Source organism: Symsagittifera roscoffensis, chromosome 10 (assembly GCF_963678635.1).
Source record: "Symsagittifera roscoffensis chromosome 10, txSymRosc1.1, whole genome shotgun sequence".
Taxonomy (NCBI): domain Eukaryota; kingdom Metazoa; phylum Xenacoelomorpha; order Acoela; family Convolutidae; genus Symsagittifera; species Symsagittifera roscoffensis.
In genome coordinates, this window is record NC_087071.1 from 22,937,564 (window position 1) to 22,961,515 (window position 23,952).

Below are 23,952 nucleotides of genomic sequence, written 5' to 3' on the forward strand. Positions count from 1 at the left end.
ATAACTTGAAACTTAAAACGCGTTTGTCACAAATTGCGCTGACGTTAAACAAAAAATGATGAAGATAAAACTTATAATCTCCAAAAAAAATTAATAAAATTCAGTTGTTTTTATTCGGCAGACAAAACAGTCGTTTTTACTTTATAGAAAACAATTTTTTTTATTTAAAGTTGATTTTTAAACGTTTTGCACCAATTTTTTGAAGAAAATACCCTTGTAAAGATTGTTCGGCTACGTACCTTAGAGTCTCACTTTAATATCAAGAACCCACATTAATGTCGCAAAACAAACTGCATCACATTATCTCTGTTGAAATTCCAAGCATGTTTTGTCATCATCACTTTTAACCTTAAGTTAACTCAATTTGAGAAAAATGCGCTTTAAGTTTCAAGTTCAATGTCTTTATCCGGATAATTAAAATCAGCACTGTATAACTTTCAACAAATTTATCGGAGAGAACCTAAAAACTTCTGAAATTATTCTGACCTTGTGATAGTGAAATATTGTTGAAGTTACTATCGAATTCTCAAAGTCGCAATTGAAACGTCAAAAGAGGGAACCAAAATGGTTGCGCTTTTTCAGAGGTCAGTTTTTTAAAATAAATTCAAGCCTTTAGCTTCAAAATTGTTTTCACTAGACAGCTATCTGACACGCAAGTTTTCATTAGATGAAATGACATAAAAAGCGACAAAGTCAAACGGAAAATTTCAAACAATTTTTCTTTCAAGTTTCATCTTTTAATGTCGAAATGTTCGATAATTTTGTGTAAAGATAAATAGAGAATTGCAAAATTTCGGACAGGCAGAAATGATTTAAGCAAGCATTCAGCCACTTTTGAGCAATTTCAGCTTGCAAATATGAAATTGATGCAAACTTTCTGTCTGATAAACTAGAATTTGCATGCAACTTCTGTCTGAAATAGGTCTTTTGCTCTTTTTAGTTAAATTTTTCGGTCCGAAAGTTTTTCTAGTAATTATAGAGAGCTGCGAAAAAATGGAACAGACAAAGTTTTTTGGTAAGAGCAAATAACCTATTCCAGACCATTGTTATAAGCAAAGCTAATTTTTCAGACAAACAGTATGTCCCCATGTCAGCTAACAAAATTTAATTTGCATGCCAAAACTGCTCCAAGTTGCCAGATTTCTATTTTAATTTTTTAAATGTTTTTGTTTGCAACCTAATATAGAGAATTGCAAAAAGAGCGGACAGATGGAATTAAAAAGAGCTTTCTGCCAACTTTGAGCATCTTTTGCATGCAATTTGATAATTTTTAGGTGACCTTGAGGTATACTTTCTGTCTGAAAAACAAAAAATTTTTGTAGAAAATGACCAAAGTAGGTCATTTGCTTTTTATATTTTATTTTGACTGTTCCACCTTCTTGTAGCATTTCTCAATACATTGAAAGACTTGGTATAACTCGAGCATACAAGGTTTTTGCTTATTTCATGATTCATTCGTGCAAGCTTTGCTTTCATCCCACAAATTTTTTCGCCTGATTTCAGTTAATCTAATAAATATTTGCTTGAATTAAAGTTTGCATGGTACAAAAATGAACCATTATCAAGCGTGATTCGGATTTCAAAAAACTCTTGTTAATGTTGAAGTAAATATTTCGAGTCTGAGTTTTTAAGTTTTTAGGTTAACTTGCAGCGCAGGTATGAAGTGAATCTCCCAACATGTTGTTTTACCGATCTTTTGTACGCAGGGTTCTCTGAATTACGCGCAGTATTCCCCTCTCGACCATTAAATTGACCACTAAATAAGCCGAAACAGTTCGTTCTCTGTAGTAAAATTGCGGATCATTGTTGGAGGAATAGTATTGCTCAAACTTTCGAAAAAAAAGTGACTGGTGAATTTTACAAGATTTCACGTTGCGACTGTTGAGGGGAGCGGTGGCAACGTGGTTACTTCTCCACATCTCAATGAAAAAGTCGGATATTTGAAGCCCAACATGTCCTGTGCTCGTTGGTTGAGGGTGAGGCAACATTTACAAGCGCAGAAAATTAGACCAAACAATATATGATGAAACAAACATGAATGTGTTTGTGGAATCCATTGACAAAAAGTAAGATTGACTGCGGAATCCACTGACAAATTGTGGAATGCAGTGACAAAAAGAACAAATTGGTTGCGGAATCCACTGACAAACATTGTAATACATTGAAATTTTGCTTCAATTCACTTCAAGCGTAAACATGCATTTGTCTGTGGAATCCTAAACAAAGCATAACTTAGCACTTTTCTACAAAATCAGCATTGTCACAGGTTCAAAATTTAATTTTTAGCAACTACTGTTGAAACAATTGTTCATCGATTCAATCAAGTTTCCGACTTCAAAGGCTTTTCGAAATGTTGCGAAATCCAACGCAATTTGAGCTGATTCCAAGGACAATGCATGCGGAATTCAAACCACTACCAGAGTACCCGAGCTTGGCTTTGTACTGCCGTTTGCAAGTCACTTCTAGCGATAAATATCAGTTTTCTCTCTTTGCCGATTATTTTATAATGGTCTTTGTTTTCAAAATGTGAAGCAGACGTAAACACGAAATTGTTTATTTCTCAATCATCTTTGAAAATTAAACACTTTTCAGCTTGATATGATGTATTCGAGTTCAATCAACTGTTATTCACAAACAAAAGATAATCTTGCGAAGATCAAGATCAGATTATTTATTTGTATTCGCTAAATGGCCTCGATGGAAAATATTCAGTTTTTAAGCTGTAATTTTATTATTTTGTTCACATTTGAAGCCATTTTTGGTAAGCTATCCAAAGTTATCATCAAATAGTTGCCAAGTCTAACGTTTCAGACGAAACTTCAGTTTTCTATTTCCTTCATATTTATTTCAACAAAATTTTCATGATCTAAAATGTAATCTTATTTTACCTTCGTATACTATACTTTTTCGAAACCCTTTATGCACTCCATGAGATAAAGTATATTTCTTTTCACTGTTTAAAAAAAAACATGAGCCTGTTTTGCCTCACCCACGTTTTATATTTGTCCTGCGTTTTCCTAATTCATTCCGCCGTCAATTCCGAAGATCGAAAATCAATTTCAGCATCCCAAAATAACGGAGAAAGTATCAACTCCATCGCCAAGAAAAAGTCACAGTCACTTATCGTCAATGGATTGGAAACATCCCCAAGATTATTCTACGCTAGGTTGGCATTCAGAGATTATGTTCCGTTTTGTGGGGCTACAATAATTCACGAGCAGTTTGCACTGACTACTGCGTTCTGTGTAGGAAATCACAGTGGTGAGTCATGTTTTTCTCAACAAAATTCCTTATCAACTTTTGCGGCAATTTTTTGCCCATAGAGTGATCGGAAAAAATAACACTTTTTATGGCCTGTTTTGAGGTGAATAGAAAATTTTGACAAAACAAATCTGGGAGACAGGAGTGGATTTAGGGGAGGGGGTCTTCACGGATTCAACCAAACCCCCCATCTCCCCCACCCACCCAAAGCGTCCCTCTCCTTTGGTACTAATTTAGGACTAAAAGCCGCCAACATTTCATAAGCTTTAGGTCAGCGTTTTCAAAAAAGTGCTTAAATACGCCTATCTTGGAGTGTTTTTTCAAAAAATGTCTCTGGAGCAGAAACATTTGATCTTATTGTAATTTCGCTCAACGTCGACAAATTTTTGACAATTTTTTTTTGAAACCTACACCCACCATCGAGAAAAATCTAGATCCGCTCCTGTTCAGAGGATTCGAGTATTCAAAAACTTAAAATCACCCAGACGTCTTGTAGCCCTTTTGAGTTTTTTTCGTTACTCGTAAAAAATCATTATATTGCTCTCGAGGTAGCCACAAAAAACTCGGAGTTTCTAAAAAATTTCTACTACTTGCGAATTTTCCATTCATAGCTCTTCGATTTTTGGAACTTTTTTAGGTGACTTTTTGTTAGATTGACCAAATAATTTTTCTCTCAATTTACACAACAAACTCGCAGCAGACAAAAATTTGGGAAAAAGATGTAAAAATGACCTTTTTAGGCATTTATTGGAAGGTTTCAAGCAAAAACGTTTCTATACAATTAACAGTATTATCATAAAAAAAACAGAAAATCATTATAGTGTGTTTGATTGAGGAAAATACCGCTAATTTACCGGGTAATTATGCTACCTTCTAATGTTTCACAAGTGAATTCTGGTTGGTTTACAAAATTATAGACAAATATTTGGCAAACTATGTAACTCTAAATCGCTTAATTGTTCGGTGTGGGTTTTTTTCTGACAAAATTTTGAGTAAAGAAGATTATCACAGCAAGTTGAATTGAGGCAAGCAACTTCATCACTATAATATGTAACCTGGGCTCTTTTTCCTTTTCCCCCACCTCACATGGGGCTTCAATATATTAGCGTAAAGAGTGGTTTTACGAGGTTGAGTATGAAGACCAAATATGTTTGTCGTTAGTCTGTATGTAAATTTTATATAAATCGGACATTGTGATCAACAAATTTACATATAAAAATTTGCAGGTAAGGGGGAAAAAGAGCCTTAACCTTTACTTGTCCCATTTTACTTATTTTTGCGTCGTAAGATTTGATGAAAAAAAACTTTTTGATTTTTTTTTGGTTACTTTATCCATTTTCTTAGCCAAAAATTTGGTCGAATTTTTTTTAGGTTGACCAAATTGATTTGCCGAGATCTCCCAAAGTACTACATAGACTCCGTTTTGGCCAAAATTTCTGCGATGCAGGCAAAATTTGGAAAAAACAGGCCAAAAAGACTTTTATTGGCACTTTTCGGAAAATTTTGACCAAAAAATCGCATTTTTGGGTGCGCGCTCACCCCTTAAAATTAATATAAATGGCGCCTTTAGAAAAATTTAAGGTCCGTCACCAAAAATGGTTATCACAAAATATTACGAAGGGGAGACCCTTTGGTTTGGCAGGGGGTCGAATCCCTGAGGAAAAGGCGTCCAACCCCCCCCCCCCCACCCCCCGCTCCCCCCTCTCTCCCTAAATCCGCCCCCTGCTAGGTGTGCTTTGTGTTTCATCAGACAAGTATTGATCTTTTGAGCATCAATTTTTAGGGGAGTTGTTTTTTTATCATCCGAATTTTGATGATCTACTACAGGGGAATTGGTCAAAATAACATGATCAAGAGGCAAGTGGAGATTCAATCTTCGATGTTGATACATTTTTCCAATTTAGTTTTAGACATCTAGTTCAGACTTTTTCGCTTTTGGTATATTGAATCAGGGGCAGATTTGGGGGGGGGGTTTGGTGGTGGCGGACGCCTTTTCTTCAGGGATTCGACCCCCTGCCGACCCAAAGGGTCCCCCCTTTGATACTTTTTCAGAAATCCATTTTTGGCCGACCGACCCTAAATTTTTCTAAAGGCGCCTTTGGCGCCAATATATACTAACTTTTAGGGGGAGCGCGCGCCAAAAAACCGCGATTTTTTTGTGAAAACTGTTCAAAAAGTGCCCAAAAACGGCTTTTTTGACTGTTTTTTCAAAAATTTGCCTGCGGCGCAGAAAGCTTAGCCAAAATAACGGCAAAACAGTGCTCTGGGGGAGCTCGAAAAATCAATTTGGTCGACCTAAAAAAATCGTCAAAATTTTTTTGAAAATCCGATCCCCCCCCCCTCCCCCCCTCGAGAAAATCCTAGATCCGCCCCTGTATTGAATAGAAGAAAAATTCAGGAACAGTTTTTTGCTTATCTTTCTCATTAAAAGTGTTCGAAGCCACTTTTGGAAAAAATTAAATGCATCGAATTTTAGCGGAGAGCATGGCCTTGGAAATTAGAGATTTCTCCCAGACTAATTCACAGAAGTCGATCTACTCGATAGCAAAAACATTCTTATCTCCTGTGTAAGTGTTTTTCAAAACATCTCTCTATTGAAAAAAAATTCGGAGCAACTGAAAATTGGTGCTCGTTTGTTTTGTGATTCTGAAGAAAAAAACAAAACCTTTGTGTATGAGCAAACAAAAATTGAAATTCTGTATATTTCTAGATTTTTTTCCTTCACATCGTTGATTCGAAAACGTCCAATTCAAGCTAAGTCTAATTTTGTCAGAAAGATTCAATTTGTTTCTTACTGCTCGAAAGCAAGGCAATTCCAGCTGCCCAGAAAATGGCAAAACAATTGAAAATAGTTTATCAGCGTAGAGATCAATCAAGGTCCGATCACAAATTTTGACCTCCCTAAAGATGTACACTTTCTCTGGCCGTGGATAAAAGGTTAAATTAAAATTGAATTAAATAATATATTGATTGGTTTCAAGTTTAGTCTAGGCGACCAATTCTTAATGAACTTGGCCCTTCTGAAAACCGGGCGGAAGATTCGAGGAATAAGACGACGGAAGCTTCCGATATGTGCTGAGGGCAACAGAGACCTCCTTTATCCCTGTGACCTTTACGGAGCTGCTGGAATGGGGTCAATTGTCACAACAAAGGATGTGCATTTAGTTCCTATTAAATTACAGGAAGCATTTTTCCACACCACTGTTTTCGAAACTAAAAACTCTACTGAGCTTTGTCGTTTCGATATTGTGTGTACAATTCCTGTTATGCAACAAGCGAGTATATGTTTCATGGACAATGGTGGACCCTTTTATAAATTCAAGTACGGAACTTTCGAGCCTGAATGTTTATATGGCGTATCTAGCTACTTTACAAGTAATGTTGATACGCCATCTGACTCATGTAACAATGGGAGTTATTTTGTGAGAGTCGGCCTTTTTACAGACTGGATAGATTTTTGGATTTATGGTCCTCCAAATTATTCATAATTAAAATGTAATGTCCATTTGTTTTTTCTTCAAATTGATCTTCATATAGTGGTGTGATAAATTTAACTGAAAAAACCACCAGTAAGAGAATTAAAATGTATATATTCTTCTTTAATATCTTGTTTATGATTTATCAACAATAGGAAAAAAAATTCATTTGTCTACTTACTTACATTTACTTGATGAAAAATATCGATAAAAAATCATAGTTTCTGCGATTCGCAGAGGATTTTTGAAAAGCTATCCAGCCTGTCTGTTTCTCTTATTTTATCTAGCGAAAAAATATATTGTGAAAAATAAACTAAGATCATTCTGCTTTTTTTATGAAACAGTCGCTGAGACTGCTTGAAATCTTGTATCAAAAAAGTACTTCAAGGAGGTCACGGAAGAAAACTAAAGATATGCGCTATTTCGTTAAGAAGATACGGTTATGACTTTACTCTTTCAACTATTTTTCTTAGCACTTAAGATACTTAAGATATGAGTTTAGTAAAGTATGGGTCAGAAAATGGGTCAGAAATTTTCATATTCGTATTTTAAAGATCAAAATCTGCCAAAAAATGTGCGTCATTTATAAGGTCATACAGAATCCATCAAAATTTGAAAATTGAGATGGAGTTTTTTTAATTGCCTTTGAAAAATTTATATCACAAAATGGTCAATTGATGCTGTTAAGTGGACAAATTTCGGTTGCTACAGTAAAGAAAACATCAACACGAAAACACTGAAATATATTTTTTTGGTGGAGTGCAAGGGTGAACTTGGAAAAGATTGATGCAGCAGTTTTTGCATAGTTTGTGATCTAACTCCTCAAACCGAATACGACCCCATCTTTGGGGTGAATATATGCAATATGTGTTCCGAATATGCAAAATAAAAGACCTCAAAATAGATCTGGTGCAAGTCTAGGCAATTTTGATCTTATCGGTTCTTGTATAAATTCAAATTAAGTGTAGAAAATGCATTTACCGTTTCAAATTCTGTCAGCACTGAATATTTCACGAAATACAATAAAGATAAAAAAAGCTTTTTCACAAAACAGCATTTTTTTTGTGCTCTAATCATTTGCATTAGCAGTTTAAGATTTTGTCAAATCAGAATCTAAATTTAGTTTTGGAAAAACATTTTCGGAGTTGTGCGCTAAATCGCGGAGTTATTTAAATTTGATATCTTGTATCAAACCAATTCTAGAATTGTTCTGTAATTGAAACTAAATTAATGTGGATTGCCGTACAATATTGTTGTTTGAATATTTTTTAACTAGCCCTTTTTATCCAAATCTCCAATCAAGGAACCAGTAAAACATAAATAACCACTCAATTTATTATTTCAAATTCGTTGGTTCAACTGGTTAACAATTTTCATTTTCGCTTTAAAACATGTTTGGGCTCCTCCAAGGATATCCTGCTTCTCAGTTACGAAAAAAAAACAAATTACAATATAGTTATTTGATTTTAAATGCTGTCAATATAATCGCTTATAAACTAGTATGAGTGTCTCAATTTTAGTTTTATTTTGAAATATTTTTTAGTCAACCAGTCCGGAGGCCTAACTCGGAGGTTAATTATTTAGATTGCCATGAGCGCATATGTTCAGCGCCCTTTAAGCTATGACTTACTTGCAAGAGCTCACCTTACAAAATGCAAGTACCCTCCAGTTCCTTATCTTTATTTACACTTAGTTTTAGTTAAGTCACGCCAATCCCTATAAGTCATAACATCCGCTTAAATTACCCGTCCTTACATGTTTTATGACTATATCTCTCCCCTTGTCAACTCTGTCAGGCGCCAAATTTGTTTTTTTTTTAATCAATCCTTTCACGCTTATTAGATACCCGGTATGCGGTAGGTGTAACAATTTTAGCCACCAAACAACTGTCATGCGATTCTAATCAACTAATTCCTGATCTCAGTGACTTCAGCCCTCGAGTTCATCTCAACCTCAAAACCATGCTATTTTTACTCAGTGACCCTCCCAAGTTTTAGATTTTAGTTATCCCGTTAACGTTCCGACCTCGCAAGGGTAGGAAAAGACCTTTTCCATGAAAAGCTAATTCGTTTCATGCATCTAAATTTTCTATCTGTACTTTTCATGCAGCTAAATGTTCTATTCAATCCTGACCTAGCTATCAGGGAAACGTAGTTCGTCCATAAGGGCCAAAAAAACCAAAAGTCTTCTCTAAAAAGTCAAGTAACCTCCCCGGCCATTCATACTATTTAGGAGATTGAATTCTCATAATGCGGTCCTATTACTATCAATTTCCTCTGGGACAATATTTTTTAGTCTAGTTGAATTGCTTTTAATATATAATTTACTAAGCTAAACTGAACTCAAAAAACACCAAGTCACTCTGAATTAGCTCTACTACTTTAGGGTTGCAATGTAAAAGATATATTGATATCATCTTCTGCTCTAGTTCTCAATATGCAAGTTTCCTCACAATTTTTAGCAAGGTGACCGGTTCATGTCTCGAGGGGCTGGGCCGGAGAATACTCCAGTTTCCGGAGTTAATCTTGGAGTTTTCTCTACTTTTTTGGGTTCAAACGAGTAGGTCAACTTCAGTTCACCCAGGGGTCAACTGGGGTCAAGCTTTCGTATTTCGGTTGAAAACCCCATGGGGTTCCAACCTACCAATTTTTATCCATGTCCCATTAAGACTTTCTAATTTATCCCATTTCAAAATTTATCCCATTCCGGGAAAAAGGCTAACAACGCTAAAAGGAGTCGCCTGAGGGTTTTCACTCACATAGTTTTTTTGGTGGTTCAATTTATGTCGAATGCCGCAATAACATCATCATCCCACAGTCCAATATTTTCCGTAAGTTGCCCATTTCCGGTCTAAGGGGGTGTTCTTTCAAGTGCTAATAGCTTCCGATGCATCAGTTGCAAATGGTTCAAATTATAGCACAAGATGAATCTTGCCACTACCTATCCTATCATCCCTTCAAGTTTCAGCTCCCTGCTTTCATTGGAGGCCGAAAAGCTCTTTCCAAAAATTAGGGGTAGGTTTGTTTAATTAGAGCACAAAACTGGAAGTGAGGGTCCTAGGGGTCTGGGAATCCAAACTTAATCTTCCCTCAACAAGGCCTACAACATAATAACGTTTAAGAAATTACCAACGCTAGTTGCCGAATTCTGATAGGGTAATTTGCACTTCCGGGGACCGTTATCACTTGCCCCCCAAGAATCTGAGAGGTCCCGTTTTTCGTAAGCCCGGGTCAAATCATCGCTAGTGTCGCTCTTCTGATTTTCATAAGATTAGCATCCTTAGTTTCAATTTTTTTGGGGGGATAGCCGACTTTATCAAAAAAAATTTTTTCTGGCATATGAGGGATGATATCTTCGAAGAATGAACTATTTTGAACTGGACCCTTTGTTTGATGTATTATTTAACTTAGCGACGAATCAATCTTACGCTCAAGTTACTATAGCATGTAATACAGTGGAAATTCCATTTCAACAGATTGCACTATTTTCGAAGTTTGTATGATACATAGATCAAAACGCATGAAAAGGAAAAACGAGATATTTTTTTCATCTCTTTTATTACGAGGTCAAACTGTGCATTCTGTGGTTCGTAAGCGGATTCCGCAACAGTTCAAAAACAAATTTTTTGCTACTTTTCTTTGATCTTCCTCGCTATTTTGGATTCCATAAACAAAAACTTAAAAAACTGTATCGCTCAAAATCGATCCGAAACTAGGCCATTTTGCGGAATCCGCAACCGTACTTGCGGAATTCAGAACAGTTTGTGGAATCCACAACCAAATAATAAGACATTTGTATAATTAAATTGAGCTGTTGCGGATTCCGCAACTTGTAAGTGGAATCCGCATTTTGTTTGCGGATTCCATTTACATATATGTATATGTGTAGTATAGCGTTTAAAATTATATCTTTCAATTACTGGTCAACAGAAAAAATCAATCTCAATTATTTTTACTACATTGATCAATTACCAGTTGAAACGTTTGGTCTCAGTTCCTGTCAACCCAACTTCGATCTCAAATCATGTCAACTTCGATCTCAAGTTCGATCCCAAATACTGACCTACTGAACTTCGATCCCAAATACTGACATACCGATCCCAACTACTGACCTAATTCGATCTGAACTTGATCCCAAATACTGATGCAATTCAAATACTGACCTAATTCGGCGATATGCTGTGCGTTGTGTTTCTAAACACTCTCAAGCCATGGACTACAAATATTCAATTTATTCGGCGTTAAGCTTCCAAAATCAGTATTTGGGATTGATGCAATCCCAAATGCTGGCTCAAATTGGCGATATGCTGTGTGTTGTGTTTCCATACAATCTCAACCCAATGACTACAAATATAGAATTTATTCGACGTTAAGCTTCCAAAATCAGTACTTGGAATTGACGCACTCCCAATTACTGACTTAAATTGGCGATATGCTGTGTGTTGCATTTCCATACAATCTCAACCCAATGACTACAAACATTGAATTTATTCGGCGTTGTGCTTCCAAAATCAGTATTTGGGATTGACGCAATCCCAAATACTGACCTAATTTGGCAATATGCTGAGTGTTGTCTTTCCATACACCCTCAACCCAATGACTGCAAAAATCGAACTTATTGGGTGTTGTGTTTCCGAAATAGTAAAAGCTGACATCCACCAATTTTGTTAACAAATGTTTTGAGATTTGTTCGTGGATTCTGCTGACAATGGTTAAGACCTTGCCTTTAAATTCCGCATTGCTATAGATAAGAACTCCAGCTCTAGCTTTCAATTGTTCATGTGCAAGTTCAGTAATAGACAAAATTCTGAATTCACTTACAGTATGCGGAATACGCTGACAATTGCGGATTCCGCTTACAAGTTTTGCGGATTCCACTTACATTTGCGGGTTCTACTTTTTTTTTGTGAAATCCACTTACAGTTGCGGAATTCAGAACAACTAGATATACTCACTTGTGGCGGAATCCGCGGCAAAACAAATGTGCCGACAAAATTTGTGTTACAGGTATTTGTACGCGGAATCTACGGAAGTTTTGAAAGTGGAATCCACTGACATTTTGGAACATGTTTAAAGGTTTGTCTCTGGAATCCAGGAACATACAGACACAAATTTGGGCGCCTATCCAGTTTACAGTTTGGCCTCGTAATGTATGAATTTTTCGATTTCTTATCCTACAAACTTTTATAAGTTGTCTTGAGGAAGATGCCCTCTTAACAGCCCTGCGCCATTAGAACCACATGAATACTCAAACTTTACCTTACCACTTACCTCCATTACAACCAGCTCCTTTGTAACCCTTTCATCCCTTCCGCTATTCAAATCCTAGTTTACTTTTACCACCTATTCTTACACCTCCCCCCACAATAACGCCCTCTATCGCGGTAAGTGGTATTTGTGCGTGTGTGTGTATGTTGAGGGAGGGGGGGAGGTTAAAAGTGGGGGAGGGCGGCATGTGGGGTTGTACGCTGGGAGGAAGATAAGGGGGTTTTGGTGCTAAGGTATGTGGGCGATGGTTCGGTAGCACTGAGTTGAGTCTTTGGTGAGGTAATTGTGGACTGTGGGGTTGGCGCTAATTTAACGAAGAAGTGTTTATCGTGAGGCAAAGGTGGGGGATCAACTTGAGGACTGTGCTCTTTGGGGGGGGGGGGGGGCATGTGAGGTGGTTAGCTGGAGGCGCGGAATCGGCGAAGTAACTATGGTAAGGTAAGAAATTAAACTTGACGGGTTAAAATTAAGGGGAGGCGGAGGCAATGTTCATGTAAATATCGCAAATTAACAGCGTGTGGTTAATGTGATGACTAATGTTGGTGGAAAGGGTGTATATCGGGAGCATTGTGGTGAGGTTCCTATGGTGAGGTAGATGTAATTGGATCAATATGTAAAGGTGTGGGTGGAGTATGAGTTGCGTGTGTTGTATATGTTGGCGGGGGAGGAGTTTGAATCGGGCAAACGAAATTGTTGAAGTAATGATGGCGTATTAGTTAAGGGTTAAAATGCGGGGTTTCTATGTTGAGGTAATTACGGCCATTTAATTGTGGGTAGATCTTTGCGCGGGTGGGGATGCAAGTTTGAATGTGGGTTTGGGAGTGATGCCGAGGTAGTTCAAAAATAAGTTTTTCAAAGATCGACCAAAAGGAGTTTCCGAGCACTCCTAGAAAGTTTTGACGAGCAATGAAAAACTTTGACAAAATCTGAGTTTTTTTTTGCGCACGCTCCCTCTCAAAATTAGTTTATTTTGGCGCCTTTAGTCCTTTAGTCTTTAGTAAAGTTTTAATGTCGGGCATGGAAATAACGCCCTCTATCGCGGTAAGTGGTATTTGTGCGTGTGTGTATGTGCTAGATGGCGAAACAAATAATGTCGGGATGTTACTTGAAATGCATAAACTTGGTAATTGAGTCTGTTTAACTGATGTTAGCAAATGAGTGTCAATCACATAAGTGTCAGTTCATTGGTAAAATTTATTTGAGCAATTTAGTACAGTCATGGAACAAAGAAGTAGCAAAGTTTTAATTCCAACGAGTAATTAAACGAATTTTTGCTTCAACTTTTTGTAGTTTTGTGCAACTGTTCAATGAATGGGTTGAGTTTTTGCTCATGCTAGATTAAATTTTTTTTAAAGGATTTAGTGGTGTCATGAAAATTTTCACATGTGTTTCTTTGCAACCAACGCAAAACTTTCTTGGGCACAAATTGGATTTTTAGGACACTGATGAGCTTGAAAAAAACTTTGTGCTGCCAACAAATTGCAGAAAACTTAGCCCGGCCTCAAAAAACGGCTAAAAATTGTGAGTAATTCGCTCTTGCGATCGATATAGGCCAATAAAAAGAAATGCTGCTTCAAAAAAATTCGGAATAACGATTGGTTCATTCCATGCACAGATTTCTTATAAGCTGTTACGTTATCTGTAATTTATACGCGAATCTCTGGTATCAGTGCCCGAGATCTTATAATGTCTGTATTGTCATAACAGATATTTTTTGATTCAAGTGACATTTATTGGGTCAACACTATTTTTGGTTCAGGTGACTCTTTCCTTTTTTGTAAATTTTCCGCGGCGGCAGAAAAAGTAAGTAAAGCTCATCTGCTTCCCAAAGAACCAAATTCAGCTCATAAATTCTTGTGTTGTTTGCGATGATTTATTTCACCGCAAACAGTTATTAAACTTTGACCAAGTCAAAGTAGTTTCCTCAATCATCAATCAAAATTTCATACCATATTCTAAATATTTGCGGAGATAACTACAAAAACTTGAAGGAATATTTCGATATCTACTTAACAATCTTGCGCTCTCTGATATCTACTAAAGAATCTCTACTCCTCGAAATAGATACAGTGAATTAGCACTAGAGCTTTGAATTATGAATTCTGAATTTGCTACATTCTAATTGGTCAAAAGTTCTTCTTAATCTATTAAACTTAATCTATTTAACAATCTGGCCTTTTTCTTGAAAAGGAGGAGACTGTTGAGCAGATCCAAAATTTAATCATTTGCTGGTTGAAATCAAAATGTTGTATTTTTATGTCATGTGACTGAATAAAAGTCCCGAAAGAAGCTTTTACTTGGCTTTGAAGACTGTCAGTTTTCCTATCAGCTTTCCTTGAAAAATATAGCAAATCAAAATATGTGTTTAAATTTCCTTTCTTTCACCGAATAACACTTCAGTTCTTACAATTCATTGGTTCAGCTCAATGGAATAGAGACAAAAAGTCCATTTTAACTGTCCAGCTCTGCAGGACTATCAATGGGAAACTCTTCACAAACCCAAGGTTGACTTCTACAAAACAATTTGCTTTTGAACCAATCGAAATTCAGCTTTCGCTTAAGTGTGCCTCTATGAAACACGTAAATTGAGCTGTTTGTTCTTATAACGTAAGGGGCCTGCTCAGATCCGCCTATCAATTTGAGTCCGCCCTGTCCGAATCCAACTATGTTGATGCGGTTAACACAAAGTTCTTCGTTGTATACGGACTGAAAAAGAATACGTTATGTAATCGATCGGTATTATCATTAAATGCTAGCAGTTTAATGCAGGTTGAGAAGAAATTTTAGTTCAAGTTCAAATTCAAAACACGAGAAATTTTTTTTTAAAGAAAACAGACCAAAAATGAATGCTCAATGAAAACCTCAGCGAGTAAAAGGTCAAAAATCTCAGCCGTGGTGAGAAATAGTAGATTGCAGTAAAAATTAAGATGTTTGTAGATATTTTTGAGACCAGCAGTTTCATTGTAGATATTTTTGAGACCAGCAATTTCAATCCAAATTTGTTTAAAAACGTTGAAACAAAGTTTCAAACTATAAAGTTTTAAAAAAATTTTCACTGACTAAATTTATACTTTATAGGTCAAGAAAGTCAAATTATAACGAGACGCGATCAAGATGGTCGGAAAATAAGTCGAGCACTTAAGCCCGGGTCTCAACTAATCAACACATAAAAATCAAGGAAAAAATAAATATCGCACCACTTTCAAGCACACAGAGTTTTTACGACTGGCAATTTTGCAATACAAGTTTTTTTTCATAAGAATACGCCAGTAAAAACGTGTTTTTTGACCGGAGTTTTCTCCAAAACTTCTTGCAGACGCCACTTATATTGTGCAAAAAATTGAAGATTTTGGTCGAAAAAAACAAGAGTTGCGTAACATATCGATTTTTTTGTCAAGATTGTTGAAACAAATTTGTCGGGCAAAGTGGAACAAGTTTTTCTTGGGGCAAAAGAGTCGAGGATCTTGGTCCGGCAGAACGTAGTAGCCCCAAAAGTAACCATTTTCATCTATACTGGCGCTTTTATTTTTTTTTGTTCTTCTCATATATCCATAAAAACTTGCCAAAAAAATCAATTTTTTTTTATTGTTAGTAACTTTGTTAGATGATTGCGAAACAACACCAGTGATGGTTAAAAACATTGCGTTTGCTTCATTTTTATGATATCAAAAAATGAGCCACGATTAAAATCATTGTAGGGTAGTATAACCAAAAAAAAACACGGATTATTTTTATTTTTGACGGATTATTTATATATCATTCAAAAAATATTGTTGAGAGTTTAAATTTGAAAAGATTTCATAAAGTTATGGGGTTTAAAGATACTGAGTTTAAATTTGAAAAGATATCGTAAAGTTATGGGGTTTAGAGATTGCCATTTTGGCCAATTTTGGACAATTAACGCGCGATATATTTCGCGCTATTAATGTGTAAGCGGAGATTTACGTCGTCTTGGAATGAGCAGCTTGAACCCTTTTCCCTCCCCACTGGCAATTTCCTTCTCAAGTCTCGCCTTAAACTAATTTCCATTGTGAAAAAATTCCGAATTGATGCAGCTGATCAAAAAAGTGTTTGCTATTTCAACTTTATTATTGCTTAGTTTAGAAAAACACAACTGTAATATTGACCAGCTTCAACCAATTCTTATCCATGTATTTTGATAGATTCAAAAGTAATTGAGATTTGCACTACTGTGTCATAGATGAGTTCGTATTTTTCTTAAAGTCATTGAAAACTCTTAAAAAAAGTTCTTATTATTTGTAAATGAAGGCTGTGAGAATTTTATCAGCTTCTTTTAGATCTGTGACAAAATCTTCTCATAACCATTTGTTATATATAAGTGGTAATAGAGAAAGAATATCTTATGGGTACATCATGGAGTAAAATTAGTTGGTTTGAACTGCATTAAGCCAATCCACTTTTCAAAAAAATAGAATATGATTTTGAAAAAAAGTAACTCTGGTATCTCAATGATTCGGTTCTATTCGGAGCTAAGATTTTTTTAACCTTCAAGTTTTTTTCTAAATAAAATAGAGACGATAACCGGCGATAGAGACGAATTTTTTGTTTTTGCGGCGATAACCGGCTCTAATTTTTTAATTCAGTCTTACACTCTGTTGGCAAGCTCGCAACACCTTGGCACGACTGCAGCGGTCACTATTTTGTTCTTTATGTTAGTTGAACAAAGGACAATTCTTGCCCTACCGGCTTGTTAAAACAATTATAACTTGGGACTATTTTTCGGACTATTTTGTATAGGACTGTTTTTTCTGTTGATTTTCATACTTTTCCGGACTGTTTTGGACTGTTTAGTATGGGACTGTTTTGTACAGAAACCGAATATTCGATTTCTTTGACTGAGGCATTACTTGAGAATTCAAATTTGAGACTAAATTCTCCAACCTCCACTACATTAAGTTTCTTTCTGCGGCTTCTGAAGTCGGTGGCATTGGAGGAGTATTCTAGAGGGGTCATGCCATTTCTCTGCCCGTATTTCTGGTAAATTTCAGTCTGGTCATGACAACAACCGCCACGCTCTAGAAAACAAGTAAAAGCTAACCAAAAGCAAGCAATGTTTTTTGTAATTGCTCTACAATTGTCATAAGACCTCCTTGAGTTTCTGTTCAATAAAGCATATAAAAAATTACTGAAAGGCTGCCACTGGGGGCTTTTTCTTTGGAACAGGGATTGAACAAGCTTAACGTATAAGAAAAATCAGTCAAAAATTGACACATTTTGCCGTATGATATGCTATCAACTTATCTCGCAAAAGAATTATATTCATTCAAGTAGCAAGACTTAGGTTATTCTTTGCAAGGGCGAATACATGTTGCTGACAATATGCAGAATTGCTAGTTTCAAATAAATTTCCGTAATAAATCGTTATGTCAAGGTTTATTGACGTCTGTGGTTATTCTGTTGGATTTCATTTTATTATAAAATTGTAAAAAAAAAAAAACTATTGATGTTTAAGTAGCACAGAAAGTTCCGACTACAAATTAAAAAAACGTATGTTCAGGTCAAACTGTAAATTTTTTGTTCGCTCGATTAGGATCCGAACAAAAACCTAAAAAAAGACATTCGATAGTAAGAGTAGAACACAAGAACATAACAACGCTTTTCATCAAAATTTTTTTAAAACAATGTAATTTATACAGATTTTTTTGCATTTTTTGTCAAGAAGGCGTTAAAAGAAGCTTCAAAAAATTCTGCAGTCAGACTAAGTTTCTAAGTCTTATTTCCGTAATATAAGCTTGTTCACTTCACTCGCTTAATTAAATCGGAATAAGACTATAAATTGATTTTTCCCAACACTGCGGATTTTTTTGGTAAACTTTTGTTAGGGTTTGAATAACGAATGCAAGGAGTTTAATATGTTATATCACTCGGTCTTTTTTTATGAGATTTTTTATGATATGAGCAAAACACACCCGAATACCAAGTTTCCTCCCCAATTTTAGTGGTCCGAATCCGAACAATGATAAGGATTTTTGATTACTCGGCGTCGAGTGTGAAATCTATCGAACCTTTGATCGGTTTTTTTCTCGCATTTTTTGCATAGACTTTTACAACTTTCTAGATTTTTTACAAACCTTTGCTTCGAACTATCCAATTTTTTAGAATTTAAAGACAACAGTTTTCCTAGAATATAGTTTTTTAAATAACTGATTTTGAGACTCACCAAATGCGTTTCTTTGTGAGAGTGAGATCCAGTTGATTTTTTTGTGCACTGGTCGAATCAGCTGGTAGAACTGGGCATAGTCAAACGAGTGGGGGATGCGAGGACTCTGCCTGCTGTCAACCACAAAGCCAATGTAGCAGAACAAATATCTGAAATGAAGCCTATTTCTCAACTCCATAGTTTCTAAATCCAAACAACCAGAGACCGAGACAGGGAGGAAAGAAGACATCCTTCTCTTAGGAATTCGACTCCCTTACCACCCAAAACGTCACTCATTGGTCTTATCTGCTACATCGATTTTCAAGGTACTAATTGCAGTGTTGAGATTATTCCGCCATTTAGAAAGACATAAAACAGAAAGTTAACATTATAGTCCGTTTTTAGGAAATTTTAGGCCTCGATTAGAAATTAGGATTCCTTTGAAAAACTACGTGTACAGTTTTCAAAACTTTGAGGTAAGCTTACCTTTAAAAAAAAACTTTATTTTGCCACAACGGTTATGACAAAAAGTGTTCACCTTAACCTTACATCAAGACACCTCAACTACTATCATAACTCACCTGAAAATTAAATTTTACCTTAAAAATTGTGGGAACTAACCTAATTTCTTTTTAAGTCAACCCAAGTTTACCTGAAAAAGGCACCTAAGCTAGGAAGGTAAAACTACTTTGAACTATTACCTCAACTTTCACGTAAAATTTGAGATGAAAATACTTTGAATTTTACAATACGTTAACCCAAATTTGCCTTAAAAGTTCGTATTAACAGAAGGTTCACCTAAGCAGTTCAGGTAAAATTTGGGCCGACTTATGCTAAAATTTAAAGTAATTCCCCTGCTAGTTTTAAGGTAAACTTTTGGTGATTTAAGGCAGTAGTTGAGGTGGTTCGATGTTCGTTTAAGGCAAGCAATTTTTCAAACCTATACCCCAATATACACAACAAGTATTTGAAAAAATAAGGTCAATAGATTGCCATGAAAGCTTCAAAAATTTAAAGTTTTATCAAAAACAGCATTGATCGGAATTTAAACTGTTTCCATTAGATTTGCTTTGGTTGCGCTCAAAAAGTTTAATATGCTAAAAAACAATTGCATCTCACAATACCTTGTCAGATATGTTAGGGCGAAGCGCTTTTAGAAAAATAGAGGTCAAAATAGGTGTCGAAACATAAAAAAGCAACTATATTTCACTAAATTTTCACCTTTTTTCTTTTTTAAAGTGATATTAGTCGTACTTTTCTGAATAGTTTTAATGGCGGCCAGCACTTTTTGTACTTCTCTTGAAAAAAAAAAATTCTCTGAGATATTTTTTTGAAAACCTTGTCGAAATTTAACTGGATGTTACCAAAATTTTAATTAAGTAGAAATATTTCTTACGTTTTTTAAAGGCTAATTTGAGGTAAAGTTTATCGTAACTACCAATTACCTTAAAGGAATTAGGGTAACGTTGTCTCATTTAATTTAAATTTATCTAAAAAAGACGTGTTAAAAACTTAGCGAAATGAAATGTATTTGCCGGAGAAAAATCAATTTTCACGACCTATCATTGTTTCTTTAAAACTCTGCTCTGCTTTATGCGAATGAATTCAGCCCGCTAAACTTTTAGATAAATTGTCACGCTAATTTTTTTCTCCCGGATTTACAATTGATTTCAATTGCATTTGTCAAAGGCTTGAACAAAGGCTTGAACGAACATCACATTTCTCGGTTTTTTGTCAGTCGTTCTATTGCAGCAGTGTATTAGCATTCAGTGCTTTAATTCTTTAATATATCGTCAGTTTCCCTATTTTTTATAGCCTTATCATGTTTTTTTTTCGTAAAAGTACCCAAACGAACTGTTCGATTTGACAAAAAAAAAAGTTCAAAGGTTACGAACCCCAACTCAGCACAGGACCTGTGAGCTCCTTCAATTCGCAAATTTGGGAGAACAAAAATCATAGATTTCCAGTCCGTCAAATCTGCGAAGATTGAAAAGGTTATGCCACCTAAATAAAGATTTAATTTTTTTCTCCATTTAAAGTTTACTCAAGTTGACAAAAGCAATAGGTCTATCTATTCCATCGTCACATATTGTTGTTGATTCTTGGTATTTGAAAAACACTACTTCAACCTTCAAACTTTGATAGCTTTTTAAAGTTTTTGTTTTAGCGTAGAGTTTGTGGCGAGTAATTCCGGCTGAGAAATTCCATCACATTTAAAGGACGCTTTTAAAAGAAGAGTACGTTTTTGCTTTTTCACAAATGTTCTTTCACGATCAGGCATGAATAAAAAATGAAATATCAGAACGCATGAATGAAAAAAAAATCATTTGCATAGTTTCGCGCACTTTTCCGGGCTCCTTCACATTTTTCCGGGCTCTGTCTCAATTTTCTGGCATCTTTCCCTAAGAAAGAGCAAAAACATACTCTTCAACTGTTAGAACACAGTTGAAGATGGCCTCGGGCATCTTTCAACTATGTTCTACTTAGTACAAAGTCCCATCCCCAAAACGTTTTATTGAATGCACAGAGTATCAAATTAACCTTCTATATTTCAAGATCTATTTCAATTTTATATATCTACATTTTCCTAATGACTTTAAAAATTGATCCTCAGAGCAAAAATTTCAACATATTTTCAACCCAAAAAAAAACATTTCTAAACACTGTGAAAAACTCGCATACCGAAGTTTTTGCCGTTTTAACTACGGTCGAAAGAGCTTTTATGTGGTATATCACGCAAACCATGTTCTTGATGTATCTTGAAGTAGCCGAATGTGGGTGAAAAAAGCGGAAAAAAAACAAAACACGACCGCAAACATTTTTTTCGGAGGTCTAAACCACACAACTGTTAGCGCCGGAGCAAAACCCCAAATTTTCCGACTGCATTATAAAACTATTGAGTAGTTTTGTGTGTTCTCAAACTGTAAACACAAGATTGGATTAGATATTATACCTGCACAGCAAGCAAATACTCTTATTGTCAATTAAAAGTTTTAAGAAACTAACCGGTTTTCACCTGACAAACAATTTTGTCTGCCAGAAAAAAAAGTTGTTGTATTATGTATATTACAGTTTTAAAAAAGTATATTGGATTTACGTCTTTTGTAAGTTGCGTAAAGAGGTGCGTATCTAGGGTTAAATGTTTTTTGACAGAATTTTTGACAGTGTTCGTAAGGTCGAACAATTCAAAATTCCCATAACACCAAAAAACACCTGTTTTTTGACAGAAAATGGTGTCCCAAAACACCAAAAAACACCAAAAAACACCTGTTATTTGACAAAAAACGTTGCTCCGCATACAACCTTTCAAAAAAGATGGTCAAAAAACGGCATTTTTGGGCTTTTTTGAAACTTTTGACCAAAAACTTGCATTTTTTGGCGCGCGGTCTACTTCAATGTTAGAACGTAGGTTTGGTCGGCCGCAAATGAATGACGTAAAGTATAACTGAAGGAGATAGAGGCAAATTTACAGAGGCGGGTTCAAAGATGGGATGCGGGTGCGATTGCCCTCTTCCTCAGGGATTTTCCCCCTCACCAACAAAAGTATTAGGTATAAGTTTTTGGCCGACCAACCCCAGAAATTGTTGTATGAAACCTTTTGGCGCCAAAATTCTAGTGTTGAAGTGCACCGCGCGCAAAAAAACGCAATTTTTTGTCAAAGCTTTTCAAAAAAAACAGCCCAAAACCAGCGTTTTTGACCAGTGTTTTCAAAAACTTGCGTGCGAGGCAATTTTAAAAAAAAAAGTAGGGTTTTTTTGGTGTTGTGGGTGCGCCAAAAAAAGCAAACTGTTCGATCTAGACAAAAAAACGACAAATTCTAGCCAGATCCTCCCTATTTATACACAATCCTCAAACAAACGTTTATTAAATATACTTTATTTTTACCGTTACATACAAATGCACAATAAACGTTTTTTTGACGAGGATTAATAGGATACCTTGCTGCGCGTCAATTGATAACATGAATTTTTTAACGCGTCAAATAATGTCAACTTGCATATTTACGTATGAAATCAATGCATCATTGTCTGTCAATTGGTATTGAAAGTACTATCAAAAATTATATGTTACAATTCCAAAATTGTCTGCTTTAAAAATCATACAGATATCAACAAAATTGGATCGGTATTACGTCCATTTTGAACTTCTGAAACCAAATTGGAAATTGTTTGAGAATAGTTTGAAATTAAAAACGAAATATCAATATCACTTTAGAGCTTGACGCACAAAGTTCTAATTTTCCATTGTTCTACTCTTTGTAGCGAGCTCTCTAATCAAAAAACATCTCATAACATTACAGAATCATTTTTGATTGTTTATTTTTTGCATTTGTTGTTGTTTTTGTAAAGCTTTATCTGATCATTGGAAAAAAAAAACAAGTGACATTTGTCGATTTTAAGAAATACATTTCCACTAAGAAGTCAATCGAAGTGCAGTCAAATGTTGACAAGTCATAAAATAGACACGTAATAAACCAATCAACCACTCCGTTTTAGACGAAAAATGCTACTCAATCATTTTTCATATAAAAAGATTGCACTACCAACACTTTTCATCCATTTCCATGAGTACAAAGAGTGCATAAAAGTTCTATCAGCAGTGGTTTTTCATGTATGGAAACTGTATGACTAGCATTTTTCTATAAACCAAAAAATTAGTTTTTTATTTTATTTTTAATTTCACTAAGCATTTGGGTTGTATTCGTAGCCTAATACAATTGACATAAGCCTTGGTTAACTCAAAACAAAACTCACCCAAGTATTGATTTTCGTTCACTTACAACGCGTTGCAAACGACCTAAATTGTCTTAGAGCCGTCTTACACAAATGATATAATGAAAGTATCAAACTTTTAAAATTTGGCAAAAACGTTCAAAAATGATATTTTATAAGTTTCGGATTTCTAAATAATTAGGCATTGATCAAGGCATGAAACACAAGCCACAGAGAGAAGCAGGCGTTATGGGCGTTTTGACAAAAGTTAACTAGAGAAACAGGAGAAAAATTCAAAATTTGTGTATCCAGGACTACGTTGCGCACACAAAAAACTAAACTTTGCATGCAAAATTTTTTTTTTATAAAATAATAATTTGAGAGCAAAAATACTTTGCGGTTAGAAAACTGTTGAGGGGTGTTTGTGAAACTACTTTAAATTTTTTTTTTGCCGCAATCAAATATGCTAGAAGCATAATTTGCATACACGGAAATTGTCTGATTAGTTTTTTAAATTGTCTGATTAATAAATACACCAATTTTTATGCCAAAACCGCAAAAAAGCTCTCTGAAAGTGCAATGACAACTTTTTAGCAAAACGTATGAAAATTGTTTGACAACTTTATTTATATAAAATTAGGTAATGGAATTGTATGATAAGCATTTTTGGTTTATCCAGGTCAGCCCAAGCAAATTGGCCGCCAGCGTTTTTGGGACTTCCAAAGTTAAAACTCACAATTTGATTTCGCCTATTTGAACGCCTTGATAAATTTCAACTGTAGGAATGGCTTCACCATTTATTTTTCCGAATGTTCATTTTTTAATTATTTTTCCGCTTTTTATGATATTAAAACGGACTTACATTTCAATAATACTAAAGCAAAGAAGGAGAAAAGGCTCATAATTTTTAAAAAAATATGTGACAGTTTCGCTCAGAATTTTAATTGTTTTCTAAAATTGATAATATTTACAGTAGAATTGTTAAACATAATTGATTTAGCCTTGATCAAAGACAAATATGTTCAAAGTTCAGTAACTAGCCAGCTTTGACAGAGAAAATAATTTACTGTCGAATT

At 35.2% G+C, this 23,952-nt stretch overlaps 1 protein-coding gene and 1 long non-coding RNA gene across 3 annotated transcripts; one reads left to right on the top strand and one right to left on the bottom strand.

Annotated features, from left to right (window-relative positions):
• Positions 1-328: 328 nt before the first annotated feature.
• Positions 329-6,759, top strand: LOC134855320 (uncharacterized). 2 transcript variants are annotated; one of them, XR_010164467.1, is made up of 4 exons: positions 329-584; positions 1,640-3,261; positions 5,738-5,828; positions 6,248-6,759. It is a non-coding gene; the product is annotated as an uncharacterized LOC134855320 (long non-coding RNA). The 2 variants fall into 2 exon arrangements; XR_010164468.1 differs by having other exon boundaries at positions 6,253-6,759.
• A 10,024-nt stretch (positions 6,760-16,783) lies between these two features.
• LOC134855007 (uncharacterized) lies at positions 16,784-23,846 on the bottom strand. Its single transcript, XM_063871387.1, has 4 exons — positions 23,739-23,846; positions 20,060-20,168; positions 18,186-18,334; positions 16,784-17,040 (listed from the first exon to the last, which is right to left on the bottom strand). The coding sequence occupies exons 1-4, from the start codon at positions 23,776-23,778 to the stop codon at positions 16,784-16,786; spliced, it is 555 nt and encodes a 184-aa protein (XP_063727457.1). The 5' UTR covers positions 23,779-23,846.
• Positions 23,847-23,952: the final 106 nt, after the last annotated feature.